Source organism: Pleurodeles waltl, chromosome 1_2 (assembly GCF_031143425.1).
Source record: "Pleurodeles waltl isolate 20211129_DDA chromosome 1_2, aPleWal1.hap1.20221129, whole genome shotgun sequence".
NCBI classification, from domain to species: domain Eukaryota; kingdom Metazoa; phylum Chordata; class Amphibia; order Caudata; family Salamandridae; genus Pleurodeles; species Pleurodeles waltl.
Genome location: NC_090437.1, coordinates 161133837 through 161148735, shown reverse-complemented (window position 1 = coordinate 161148735; position 14899 = coordinate 161133837). Strand labels below are relative to the sequence as shown.

Below are 14899 nucleotides of genomic sequence, written 5' to 3'. Positions count from 1 at the left end.
AAAATTGTGTGGCATTGAATTTGTGGTATTGTGTGGAATTATGTGGGGTGGTTAGGAGTGGTATTATGTGGCATGGTGTGGACTAGTATAAAGTGTGGAATTAAATGGTATGTTGCGAAGTCGAATTTATTTTGTGGAGTGTAATTATGTGTTTTAGAATTTAGTGGATGATATGTAGGTTAGAGTGTGATTATGTGTAGTGGAATTATCTGGATTTGAATTGTGTTCTTTGGAGTGTAATTATATTGTTTCGAATGGAGTGCAATTATGTACCATTGTGTTATTATTTGAAGTGGAATTTTGTGGCATGGAGCGGAGTTGAATTACGTGTAGTTTATTTTATTATTTTGTAGTTATGTGGCATAATGTGAAGCAGAAGTGTGTTTAGTTGAATTGTGTGGCATGTTATTATGAGATGTTTAAATGTGTGTGGTGTGGATTAATGCAGCATGGATTTGTTTGTTGTGGTATTGTGTGACACCTTCAGCCAATTCTGATGCTTTTACCCAACTGCGCTTTGCATTTTGAACCTTATAAGTGTTTGGCCATGCAGCACATTTTCCTGGGTGCTGTGCCGGGGGGATGCTTAGACTGCTGTAGGCTCAGCAGGTAAAGCAGAGTTGAGAGTGTTCTTGGGGGTGTACGGGGGTCTTACCTACCACTCTCTCGCTCCGAGGGGTGGGATTGCTGCACACATTTTTGTGGCCGCCTCTTTCCTGGACCCTTGAGACTCAGAGCACCAAGAGCACTGATGGGAGTGCAGAAAGCAATGCTGGAATACAGGGAAACAGCTGTAACCACAGGTCTTGCGTGTGGCTTGGTCTGCACGAGCGGCTAAAGCGGTAGCCAGGTTAAGATCAGGTGCTGCTGCAGCTGCAGCTGCTTCAGTTCCAAGACAGAGGGCAGGGTGATTCCAGTCACATATGTGTTGCCTGACTCTAACATGGCAGCTTCTAAGTAGCCAACTAGGTGTGCGTATACCAGGATGCGCAGTCTACAAGGTGCCACAGAGAGCACAGACAGCATACAGGAAGTCCCATAAAATCAAACAACGAAAGACCTCAAACACAAGATACCAAGAACATCAAACTTAAAGTCAATTGCTGGCGCAACTAGCCAAACACCAATTGAAGCGATCTACTGAAGAAGGTGGCTGAAAAGAAGTAGATATGATGTACAATTCCCTGGCTGTAAAGAATAGTGACACACCATCACCATTATTTTGTTATGCTTATTAAGACATTAACCTGAAAGATGAGAGAGAATGTGGGGTAACAACTAGAGTGACGACTTTGGAGTTGGGGAGCCAGATTCAAGCCTCGGCGTCAGTTCAGCATCCTGTAATTCTGGTCAAATCACTTAATGTCTCTGCCCTGGAGGGGTGGAGCGAAGATGCAATTACAAGTATTAGGGCCAGCAGCTATGGGTGGTAATAACATACCAAGAGAAGGGAAAAATTTAAATGATGGCCATAGAACAGCAAGGATGTTTGAAGGCTACAAATGGAACCAATGAAAAGCAATGGGCGTGCCAAAAGCCCATAAAGCAGATACAGCATGTCTCGAATGGGACAGCACAGGCGCTGCCTAGGAGAGACCTAAAAACGGTAGAAGGAACAAGACAAGAGAAGGACAGAGAGGTAAGGAGAAGGGTATGGAAAAAGATTGGAAGTAGAGGAAGAACAATGTAGAAAGAAAGATGAGTTAGAGAGTGGTAGGGGGAGATCTAAATTAAAAAGTGAAAGATGAGGCGCCAGAAAGATACAGACAGGCTGATAGAGGGAAATGTCAGGACAAAAAGAGAGGTAAAAAAGGTAAAGTTTTAGTATGTGCTGGTGTGAGCTAGAGATATGGAGATGGAAATATAGAAAGACTAACACTAGTCTTTCTACAAGAGAGGTGTAGTACGCCAAGGGTTGTGCAGGAAAATGTACATTGATGCAACATACAAGGCAACTAAATAGTCATATAATGGTGAACCCTTATATTCGTGCAGTTACATGAAGTCTCAGCCAACAAAGGTGACCACAGGTCCTTTAAAATAGGCCCTATTATGAATACTAGCCGGAGAGTGTGTGAATGCACCTTAAGTGAATCCGGAATGCCTATGGAATTTCTGTCTGTCAAATCTACGCTCTTGTAATCCACACCGTCTGCTATCCAAGGGAGTATAATTGTGCCAATCCACTCAATACTCTGAGCAGAAGCTTGTAGATATGTCTAAGATCCAGGACGGGTCTTGTTTTCTGTTATCAGCCATCATGAGGAAATTATTTAAAATCCTCTCCCCTTCTGTTACTAAGACGTTCCATCTGTGTCCAAACTATCCAGATCACTAGAACATTTTGTCATCAAATAGAAAGGTGTGAGGAATTCCCCTTTTTGTAAAGAGTGGAAAAAAAAATCTTTAAATGTAAAGCGGATGGAACCTCAAATGTTTCTTTGTCTCTCATGTCTGTGGTGATTTATCCACAGCAAGGAAAACTAAAACAGGTTTTTGGATAAAGTGGAGCTAAATATTAATCAGTCTTATGCTTGAGGTGCCCAATCTTCGGGTGCCAGCTCCTGAATCCCCTTTCATGACACAGTCAATATTGATTTGCACGAGTAAGCAAATGTAGAATCAGTGAATTAAGTATTATACTCAGCGTAAGGTCTCTTGGACAAGCCTCCTCTCCTTCCTCAGGGGTGGCTTCTCCATGAGGGCGGAGGAGCATCGCCCACCTGCCAGCAGCGGCAGCAGCAAAACCTTTACAAGGAAACGATAACAAACAGTGTTTGCCATCGTTTCCTTGTAAGGGAGGGGGCACAGGGGTGACGTGCTCTGAGGGGGAGTGCTTGGGGAGTGCTCAGCTTTCCCCAAGCACTCTACCTCAGAGGGCATGTGTCTGTGGTCAGCCTTCTCAGGCTGCCCAAACACACATGCGATGTAGGCTCTCTCCAGCCCAGCAACACTGGTGCTGGGCTGGAGAGAGCCTGTACAGGCTCCCAGTTTGCCTGGGAACTCCCTGGCTGGGTGCTCCCAGCCAATCCTGATGATGCTTTGAGCAGTGTCAGGATTGGCCGCAAGGCAGGCTGGGAGCCTGTGCCTGCAGGCAGCAGGGAAGAGGCGCGGGTGTGGGACCGCGCCGGAGAGTTGTTTTTTTAGGTGCCCTCACCCGCCCGCTCATTTCGAGTGAAGTAGGCTGCGACTGCCTACCGTGCCACAGTTTGCTAAATGTAACTGGAAAAAAGAACTTGTTCTTGACATCTTTCTTTCTTTGTAATTGGACTCTGCAATTACCACAGCAATCTTGTTGCGAAAGGATTTATGTGAAGTCTGATTCATTGCTCTAGCTATATCGATCAACAAGATTTAACTCATGGTTTGTGAATTGAGATGCAAAGCAACACTTATTACACTGTTTTAACACTATGGGCATGATTACAACTTTGGCGGAGGGGGTTAATCCATCCCAAATGTGACCGATGTCCCTCCCACCATATTACGAGTTCCATAGGATATAATGGACTCATAATACGGCGGGCGGGATATCCGTCACATTTGGGACGGATTAACCCCCTCCGCCAAAGTTGTAATCAGGCCCTATGTATGCAAAAACAGTGGCACACACTTGTGTATGTGCTGGCAGTCTGCAAGACACGCTGGTGGAACATGATATCCGTTCGGGTGAGCTAAGGGCAGGTACTGGGGAAGGAGACGGCTGCTGCGCAGCTTGAGGTCTCAGACAGGGCTGAACTAGGGATTGACCCTGGGAGTTGGAGCTAGAGAGGTATACTGGTGATATCCCCTAGCTTGTAAGATCCAGACACCTTCTACACATCTACTTACCTGTAGAACAACGAGGAGGCTGAGGAGGGGTTGACAGCCACCAGAATTTAAGTAATTGTTACTGGTCAAGTTAGCAACAGGCTGTCAGTGTTTGCAGAGTACATATTTGACCTTAGTATTAATTTAATAATTTAATAACAGACCCAGTCAGCTTTTAAATGTAGTAGGTGGAAATAATGCAGGATGGAGGGGGTTTTCAGCATCAGGCTGTATGCATGCAGGGAAAGTGAATGAGTAAAATATACCTCCTTTACTCTTACTGTTGCCTCTGTATCTGTCCCCAGGCTTGTTATTGATTGCTATCCATAGTGGCATAGCCTAATTTATCATCAAATATTGAATACCTACAGGTTACCTTAGATTTAGGCTGTATTATTTCCATAACCTGACTTTGGGTCATTATCAAAAGGCCAATGAGATTGAGCGCTCATACAATAAGTAACAAGGGCCAGGGTGCCATTCCAGACTTTATTGGGCCGGTAAATCACACATCAAGGAATGTCTTACTAATTGAATCTCCAAAGCCATGCTAGTAATCAAGTCTGCTGACAACCGGTCTGTGGCCCATCGGACCCTGCCTTTGCCTCTTTTTCACCTTGTAAATCAGAGGAGCCAAAGATATGACATCAGTTCAACACCTTCCTCATCTCTATCATCATCAGCATTTGATTTAAGTGTTAAAATGTTAATGAGGGGCTCACAGTCACCTGGAGCGCTTAAGTACTTGAGCTTCGCTCACCAAAAGATTGATCAGGAGGATAAAAAAAATTGTGATATGACAAGGGGGTGCTGTCCACAGAAGAATGCTTAGGCGTATTTTATCTCATGTATTTTATATGATTTGAATCTAATATTTTTAGGTCAACAACTGCCTTTTTATCGCTCGTATTTTAATGTGCATTGTTATCTGTTTTAAGGATATATTTATTCCGAAATAAGCATATTTTAACTGATTGAAGTGTCAAAATTGCATATTCTGGTAAGAGCAAACATAAGATTACATCATACTTTACTAGAAGTTCTTTGGATCAACAAACAGCTCAGCAAAATTGTGACACTGACTTATCGCATGCCTAAAAAATAAGGGGTCTTCTCTGGCTATTGACTTATGATTCTGTTCAAAGTCGAATTAAACCTAAAACATCAGCAAGAGCTATTGTACAGTTTTCCAAACCATGTAAGAGCACCACAGATGAAACCCACAAGTTGGCATCAATCCGTCAACACTTTGTCAACGAATAATTCATACTCTGGACCTCATGATCAAGATTTTAGCCTTAATTTTACCAGTCTTCATTGTGTGAAGGATTATCTAGATGACTACTTTTCAGACCAAAAAGTGATGGATGACTCGCTTAACCTAGCCACCTGTGTCTCCCCTTCTCTTCCCACTCCAATAGATGCTGCTGTGCTTTTCAGATACTAACACTTCCAGCAGGAAAGAAACTCAGGATTCTAATCTTTCAGAAACCAAAACAGCGGCAACACCGCCAACCCAGTCAGCACTTGATCAATGTGCAGAACTTTGGACATAATCCCCAGACTTTAACCACTCAGTTGCAAAAAAGGGTCGCCCAAACGATAGCCTTAAAGGGTACGGACTTTTATCTAAAGACAATTGATAGGAGAATGGGCACAATGTTAGAAGTGGTCTTGGATTCAAAGGAAATCAAGCCTATAAAATGATTTTTTCTAGCTGTTCAGTGATCATAGCTAATCTTGGTGATATTCCAGCTACTATTCAGGCCATTTCAGAAAATTATAAAAAGAGCTTTGGGAACATTCTAAATGCACAGGCTTTGATCAAGTCTGCAGCTATTAACACTGGTCAACACATTCCAGATACCCAGAACCTGAAGATCTATGAGGGCAGGCACTGCTCTAACAATGCACAAGCCCAAGCCAAGGAGGCTTTTTATGGCACATATGGAATGAAGCCATGAAAAAAAGGGTTCTTGCAAAAATATATTACATTTACAATGTTAACCACAGGGCAGATAAAAGACCAAAAATATCGATAAACCTCCTGAAACTATCTACCCATACAGCACACAAAGCTGAATTGCAAGCTTCACAAAATTTCTTTGATTGAAAATGCTAACCTACTTTGTGATAAGAAGTGTAAGCTGTATACTCATGTACAATAAAGTACAGATGGAAAAAGATTGGTGGCTAAGAATAATAAATCACCCAGAATGTCTAATCTTTTGATGGCTAACTGACAAAATAAACCATAAGGTATTTATTAGGCAACAAGTACAAGCGGATGACTCTTGCAAATTTGAGTCATTAATTACATAAAGCTGCTCTAATAAAAACAGAAATCCACCTTTTCCAAACTTGAACACAGATGTATTTGAACCTAGTTGTTTTGATCAGATACAACTAGTGGGGACCATGTTGCCTCCCATGAGAAGTGGCTCGCTTTCTTGCCAAAAACTTAAGTGAGACAATAGAGATAACTGATGACCTACATTTTGGAAGAATGCCTTCAATTGATACAGCTGTGGATGCACCAAAAGAAAAGGTTCTTGCTGGTGGGTGCCCACAAAGATATTTATCTACAAGAGTTACCTTGGTTCACTGCTTGGATGGATAGAGATTTGCTTCATGGATCGCTGAACTTTTACTCCAATATAGACTGTAATCATGCCCTCATGCAATCAGCTATATAATGTAAATATGTACATTCAGTAGAAAATAACAACCAATTTAGTGAGGTTATAGTATGAAATGCCTTTCAACACTCACCATGGTGGTAGTGGCATTCACCACCCAATCGGTTGGTGCCGGAGTGGTCATGTTGAACAGAGAACTATTGGCTGAAATAGAAGAGGACATGTGTGAACATAGCCGGGAGCTTGACATGAGAGTGTATATCTCATGAACACAACAGAGTATCTGTAGAAAAAAAACACAGAAACAGTGAGAACAAATGACATGTACGTGTTACCTTGAATGCGTCCTGATTCTAGAACGGCAATAGAGTAATTTCAAAGCACAGACGTGCTTCTAAGCTGCAGTCTTGGCTGGACAAATCTTATTTTTCCTAAAATAGAGGTTGCACAAAAAATGTTGTGTGGTACCTCATCAACTAATCAATCATAATTGGACCCAAGCTATTGTCTTGTTAAGGGGACCCCGCTCGCACTGCTACCAATGATGTCCAAGTTTTGCTCTGTCACTCTGAAGAAAGTATAAGGAAAAGGGAAGACACTATTAGGTCCCTCAGAGCTGCCGATCACTACAAGATTTTGAAGGACCAGGGATTAATGTGTGTCGGTGGTCCAGCTGGTGAGGGCTGCCACTCACTTTTGGGGACCATAATTTAGGGCCTAATGTTCAAAGGTTTTTCGCAGTCTCGAAGGCTGCGAATCACAAAATTGCAGATCTTGCAACTGCAAGGTACCTTTTCCTGTTAACAAACTTCCTTTTACAAGTCGAAAAATCTTTCACACTTGTAAAGGTTTTTTTGAGACCCTGACCAAATCACAAATATGGGGGGCTAAGAGGGGAGTCTCGTTACCATTCGCGATTTGGAGAGGAATGTGCCAGTGTTTGCGAGTGCAACCGTATACGCAAACCATTGCTCGGATACCTCCAGTTCAATAGGGGCGGCATCTGATTCACAAAGAAGAAGGCATCACAGTGGGACATCTTCCCCTTTGGGAATCGGGATGGCCCCCTCAGGGAGCGCATGCAGGCGTCCAAATGGCCATTCCTGTTGTCCCTGATGACCTTCCAAACGGGGATTTTTTTTCTTTTCAAGGAAGCACCGGTCCCTTTAATGGGCACGGACTGCTTTAACAAAATCCTGTTTGGGAATGCAGTTGCAGGCACGGAGGTCTACTGTCTCTCCCAGGCCTCCATCACTAGATTTACAGCCAAATACCAGGGGCTCCAAATTGCCGCCTGCCGATTTGATAGTCATTAGACAGGTTGTTTTGCGACCACCTGCAAACGCAAATTTTGTGATGGAACCTGTTAGTGTATAGGTCGCATCGCAAGTGCAATTCCCATTTGAAAACCTGCCTGTGTGCAAATTACACATCCGTTGTTCGCGAATCGGAATAGTACATCAAGGCCTCATTCTCCTCATCAACAGAGCAAGAGAGAGAAATTCAGAAAATGGGGAAAGAAGGAGAGAGAGAACGATAGGAAAACAGTGACAAACTGAGAAAACGGGAATGAAAAGAACTGCAAGTGTGAGATAAAATCACTTTTGGGCTTAATATTCCCACTGTGCTTTACACTGTAGGTGGTAAGTTTCTTTAGACAGAAAGAAAAATGTCAGCCTACGAGGCCTACCTCATATTTCTGCTTTGGAACATTTTAGAGCTTCCTGTCAGGGATATATGACGGAACAACGCATGCACTTTCCACGCATGCCTTTACAATGTGGTAAGTACAACGCATGGTCATTACCACACATACACTTACCACAAAATGTTTTTACCATGCATATGCTTTTACCACGCATGTCTTTACCACGAAAATTTCATAGTAAAGGCATGGTTGGTAAAGCCATATGCATAGTAAAAAGTAGAGGTAAGTATAACATAATACATTATATACATATTTATATATATGCAAATACATACACAACTTTTCACCCAAAAACTCTACCTACCCCAAACCCTACAAATTATCTTACCACCCCAAAACCCATACCCACCCTAAAACCTAAATAACCCCCTTACCACACCAAAAGACATGCTCACCCTAAAACCTAAAAATGCCCTTACCACCCCAAATCCAATACCCACTCTTAAACCTAAACACCCCTTACAACCGCAAATCCCATACCCACCCTAAAACCTAAAAATGTCTTTACCACCCCAAATCCCATACCCACCCCAAAACCTAAAAATGCCCTTACAACCCCAAATCCCATACCCACTCTTAATCCTAAACACCCCTTACCACCCCAAATCCCATATCCACCCTAAAACCTAAAAATGTCTTTACCACCCAAAACTCATACACACCCTAAAACCAAAAGATGCCTTTACCACCCAAAAACCATACCCTTCCTAAAATATAAAAATACCCTTACCACCCCAAAACCCATACCCACCCTAAAACCTAAAAATGCCCTTACCTCCTCAAAACCCAAACCCGCCCTAAACCTAAAAATGCTCTTAGCACCCAAAAACCCATATTAACCCTAAAACCTAAAAATACCCTTACTACCCCAAAACTCATATCCAACCTAAAACCTAAAAATGTCTTTACCACCCAAAACTCATACCTACCCTAAAACCTAAAACTGCCCTTACCACTCCAAAACCCCTAACCACCCTAAAACCTAAAAATGCCCTTACCACCCCAAAACCCAAACCCACACTAAAACCTAAAAATGTCCTTACCACCCAAAACCCATCCCGACCCTAAAACCTAAAAAATGTCCTTACCACTCAAAAACCCATACCCACCCTAAAACCTTAAAATACCCTTATCACCCAAAAACCCATCCCCACCCTAAAACCCTAAAACCTAATAATGCCTTTACCACCAATTACCCACCCTAAACACCATATATGTATAACCCACTTAATACTTACCTGTACTTACAATCAAAACTTTTAACACGAATACACGTTTACCATTCATGCCTTACACCGAAATTCGTTGTAAAGGCATGCGTGTTAAAGGTATATTCGTGGTAAAGGTATATTCATGGTAAAGGCATGCGTGCTAAAGCCATGCGTGGTATATGCATATGCGTGGTAAATGCACTGCATTGCATTTGCCGTGTTGTAAGTCATGTTTCCCCCTGTCGGTCACTGTGGAGTAAGAACTGCTTTGTGCCTGGTCAGGAATCATTCAGTTCTAAGCTGCTACAACGCAAACCGTTTAATCCTTGGGTTTGGTGCTTTCCAAGTGTAGTAAATAAAAGAAGACACTTTTTTTACCCAATATATGGTTAGTGACGTTTACAACCACATGAAAAGCAGAATTTGCCTTGACGAGTTTCAAGCTTGTGCCTTGCTGTTCACATCAGACGTCTGCAGGAGCCGCTCTGCTTGCCGAGCCGTCTTGTCTGCGTAGAAGTAGCAAGGATGGGTAGCAGGAGCACCATGGATGCCTTGGTTATGAGGAACCTTCCTGCATACCTTAGCCAGCACAGTCATGGAACTGCGTCCTATTGCCACCTCCATATGGCGACCACAGTGGTTAACGATCTCCAGAAAGAGGCATTCACTGTTGACTGCCCACCACTCAATTATAGGCCCGAGCCACAGGCTACAGCACGTTATGGGGGCAGGGCACATACACGCTGATAACGTCCGATAGCATGTGGGCAACACAGGGACCGGAAGGGAAAAAGAGGGTACTAAAATAAATACAATTTGACTTCAGGATTTGTTGGTTACTTTATTTAAAAAAAACGTAGTTAAACATAGTTATGAAATGAGTACACAATGGGTACACAATCGAGGAAGCCATTTCATACCCCACTGCCTTGTCACACTTTGTGAAGTGGGCAGACAGTCCCAAGACCCGGTTCTGCTGATTTCCTCCAGTGATCAGCAGAGCTGCTTTCATACAGATGTAATTTAAACAGGTCACTTGTTCACCTTACGTGGCCAGAGCGTGAATGCGCTCCCTATTTAATTACTGAAAATTATTCTAATCCACTTTAAAGGCGGATTAGAGCTGGCACCTCCCTGGCAGCTTTGGCAGGCGAGGGAGGCAGCTGTTTCAGTATCCCCAGCGGCACCCCCGCTCATAACAACGATACACCCTGAGCACACGGCATGAGGGTGTCTGCACTCTGTGCTGCTCATCTTCCTGGGCAGGACAATTGCACCACCATTTCTATGTTCCAAGATTTATCCGAAGCAGCCTCGATTGCTCCGAAGGAATACAACACAAAGACTGAACATAAACAGTGGTGTGTACATAGTTTATATGATTTCTACTCTGCTCTTAAGTCAAACCAGCACTTCGTATATTGAAAGCTTCTCCGACTGCTTATCGCCTCTGGTCGGATCATACAACCGTGGTTACTTTGGATTTCTGCACCTAAATCCAGCTGTTGGAAAACATGCATAGAAACATCACCAGCAAAGTCAGCCTCTGAGGCCAGCATAGCCTCGTGGTGTACATCTATCCTTACATGCTTAAAAGAACCCTTCAGAAAGAGAAGGCGTAACCTATCTGTTGCGGATGAGACAACAAGGGGATTCCTTTGGAGCACTTGTGGACTCCTCATTCTTTCAAACATGTCTGCCTTAGGATGCTGCAGCCAACAGGCCAAAGGACATCTCTCGACCACATAATCAACTGAGAGTGAGAGAAGATGAAACCAAAATTGTGCACCCTTCATGTCTAAGGGGAAGAGGCTGCAGTCCGGAGGGTTCACAAGTATTAAAATATTTGGCTCTTGTGTTGAGGATCCTCTTTTTATGGTAGCGGCACTTTCAAAAGAAGCTGTCATAGAATAAGCACTGGAGAATACAGAACACATATTTTTGGAGCAGAAAAATAATTTTCAGTGTCATCTTATGCTGTTTTGCTTCAAATAGACTATAGCCTGGTCAGGCACTGTAAGAATGGCACCAAGAATCTCGGACCTTTTTAGTATCTCCACCTTCAAATCACACCTTCCTCCTTTGGAGACCCCCCTTAGATATCAGTGTACTGTTGGGCTTGGCCCTCTCTGCAGGGTCATCCCAAAACATTTTGCCCTCACCCTCCTGTTTTCTGACTCTATTTTTGTTGACTTTTGGGACTCTGCACACTTCACCATTGCTAACCAGTGCTAAAGTGTTTGTGCTTTCTCCCTTAAACATGGTGGAACTGGTTTATACCCACTTGGCAAATTTAGTTTACTAGTAAGTCTCCAGTAAAGTGATACTACATGTACCCAGGACCTGTAAGTTTAAATGCTACTAGTGGGCCAACAGCACACATTGTGCCACCTTTTTAAGTAGCCTTTAAACATGTCTCAGGCCTGCCACTGCAGCCTGGGTGTGCAGTTTTAAACTGCTATTTTGACCTGCCAAATACACCATTTGCCAGGCCTAATTATTTTTGTAGTACACATGTCACCCCTAGGGTAGGCCCAAGGCAGGACTTGGAACCTAAAGCAGCCATGGCAATTTTGTTGGACCAGCCCCCGAGGAGTGGGTGTGAGGGAAGGAGGGTGCAAGCGTGAAGAACTGCTGCTTTTTTTTTACTGGTGGCTGATATTGCTGCACCACTGCAAAACTGGCCCCCAGTAAAAAAAAAACAGTTCCCCACCACTACAAAACCGACCTCCACCCTCCCATCCTCCTGGGGAAATGCCTGATGCCCAGTACAGCCAGTCCAGCCCTGGGTAGCCCTCAAACAGCCTACAGGGTAGGGTGCAGTGTATTTAAAAAGTAGGGCATGTACTGTCAACCTTTACATGTCCTGGTAGTTAAAAAACGTGTAAAAAAAACAATTCACTACTGGAAGGCCTACCTCTATCATAGGATAACATTGGGTTACTTCATTTACATTTAATAGGTGGGTTACTTTATTTACATTTGATAACTTTCATGTGGGAGCAGGTAGGAATATTGAGACTGTTGTCTGAAGAATTATAATTTAAAATCATCTTTAATGGTAAAGTCAAATTTTAATTTACAGTTCTGAGAATGCCACTTTTAGAAAACTGGCATTTTCATGCAGCCTGTGTTCCTGGGTCACAGATCTAGGTGTAGCTGGCAGTTGGCCTTTGTGTATTACTCTCAGAAAGTGAGACACAGCGGGTATAGGTGTTGGCAGGATGGGCCATCTCTGACGTACTAGGGGGCAGAACTGTCACCAACCACATTAGCACATTACAAAGTCTGCATCAGCGCACTGACAAAGGGTTTGATACTACTGTTTTGTGCCCTGACAAGGCGGGTAATTCCACACATGTCTGTAGGGGGACGACTGTAGCAGCTTTTCCCACCTTAAAGATGGCACCTGATATAAATATAAATATTGGACTGTCGGGCCCAACTCTTCAGTACATACTCAGACCTGTGGAAGACTCAGAAGAAGGACTGCTACTCTGCTGCCCTGCTGCCTGAGGAAGAAGGACTGGACCTGCCTCTTGAACTCAGGACCACCAAGGGCTGGTTAGCTGGCTTCGTCCTCAAAGCCTCACGGACAGAAAAGGGTCTCTGTCAGCAGATGCAGGCACTTCCAGCGCAGCCCGGAAGCTCGTTGGGACCGCCCCATGTGACGCACCCTCAGTACAGGACCTCACAATGTTCCGCAACCAGGATTTAAGGTACTTTGTTAAGCAGATCTAACTTGGTCCCTGTACCTAGTCACGTGCTCCATTGTGGTCGGCCTGAACTTGTGACCTTGTTATGGTCTGGCACAGCCGGATAACCACAGTTGGCGCTTTGTACTTTAAAGCTCTATTTCTACTTACATCTTTTAAATTGCATATCTCTGATTCTACTACTTGGATTTTTGGCATTTTGGTGTCAAATAATTCACTAAAATATACTCTATTGTTCTAAATTGGTGTGGGATTTTTCTTGTGTTGTGTGTTCCTTTTAATACTGTTGAAGTCCTGCAAATAGCAAAGTAATTGTTTACAGCTTCTAAATAAGTTGAGACAAAATGCATTTTTATGAGCAATCTACAATCCCTTTCCTAATCAGAAATTCGTCTGATGACGTTTTACATGTTAAGGTAAACATGTGAGAAACATCTACACTTTAACATTCCATTATGTTGTGTCATCACAGGCTTGTTTTTAATGTTTTACATTGGGTCATCACTACTACACACAATGCACTCATTTATCACCTATGAAGTTAATTTTATCAGTCCAGTGCAAAGTGATTAAACAAATATTTGTTTATTGGGTCTTAAAAAAATCTATAAAGGTAATTGTATTAGTTTATGAAAATAACATGGCAGAAGTAGAGTTGGCGGGGAGGTTCCAGCACTCTTTGAATGTGTTGAATAGTGCAATGCTTCAGTCCCCTTATGTGGTCCCACTTTATCAAAAATGTACAGGCAAAGGCACTAAGTTAAATATTAACCTCTTCTGCATAAATTTTAGTAAATTAGTTTACTTGTGACAAGCAGGGATTATTACAATTTCATTTTGCTTTTTTGAGTAGCTTTTATTCTTAATTTACAATGGGTATTTTTTACATAGAATGAATTCAGTAGTGTAAAAAGCAACGATTTTGACCAATCCAAAATTGTGCTTGATGGGGACAACCATTTTCTATACACTTCGAAACGAGGCTTGTGTACTCTGGGATCCAGTGAAAAAAGGGTGCTAAGCAAATATGTGTCGTTTAAGTGCACAAAGAGAAGCAAGGCCAATCACCCATACAAAGTAATCTATGAGTATTTACAATCACACTGCGAGGAGGGTACGTGTAATAATTCTGAAAATAATTGCACATTCACATATACATTTCCAGGGTTTCTAGCTCCAAATGTGCGCCTTTCAAACGCTTTCAGTGCCGAATCTAGCAATGGCAAAAAAATAGGGTAATTAAGGAAAAATCCAGGTAGAAGGGTTATTGGTGAGTCTTCAGAACTAAGCACAGGAAAGAGGGCCCACGGTATTAAGGGTAGTTGCAGGTATACCAAAAGGAGGTTCCAATCATAAATTCCCTATGCCAGCATAAAAATAGATGCATGTACCTTTAATTTATCCCCCAGGGAGGCCTCTTGTTTCTTCAAATGTCTCTCTGGTTCAGCTCGAGGCCCAATTAAAGTCTGCTGCCTCCAAACCTCTTTAAGTGTTGACATTTATGTGAAAGATATCGCTGACTTTTTAAATAAGACTTCAGGGCTTGGAATTCTGTCTGAAAATGATTCATGGACTGTGCTCAGGTAAGCAGATTGTTTACGAGCACCAGGGTCGGAAGCGGTGAGTGCTGCACACGGAGGCTCCCACTCCTGTGCAGTAAGGCTGCAGGACACGGGTGGACAAGACACCCGCAGGGCCATCATCGGCTTTCTGAAAGAAGTCTGTGACCTCGACCATCATCAGCTTTCTGCAAGAAGTCTGTGACCTCGACCATGAAACTCTGTGACCTCGACCATCATCAGCTTTCTGCAAGAA

The 14899-nt window shown here is 43.0% G+C and overlaps 1 protein-coding gene across 4 annotated transcripts in view; it reads right to left on the bottom strand.

The window, feature by feature from the left end:
• Nucleotides 1–14899, bottom strand: part of SLC4A4 (solute carrier family 4 member 4) — a 623315-nt gene that overhangs the window by 80631 nt on the left and 527785 nt on the right. For all 4 annotated transcript variants that reach the window (XM_069236872.1, XM_069236873.1, XM_069236870.1 and 1 more), the window contains exon 15: nt 6583–6653. In XM_069236872.1, the coding sequence (XP_069092973.1) occupies nt 6583–6653 (71 nt within the window). The remainder of the gene's footprint in view (nt 1–6582; nt 6654–14899) is intronic.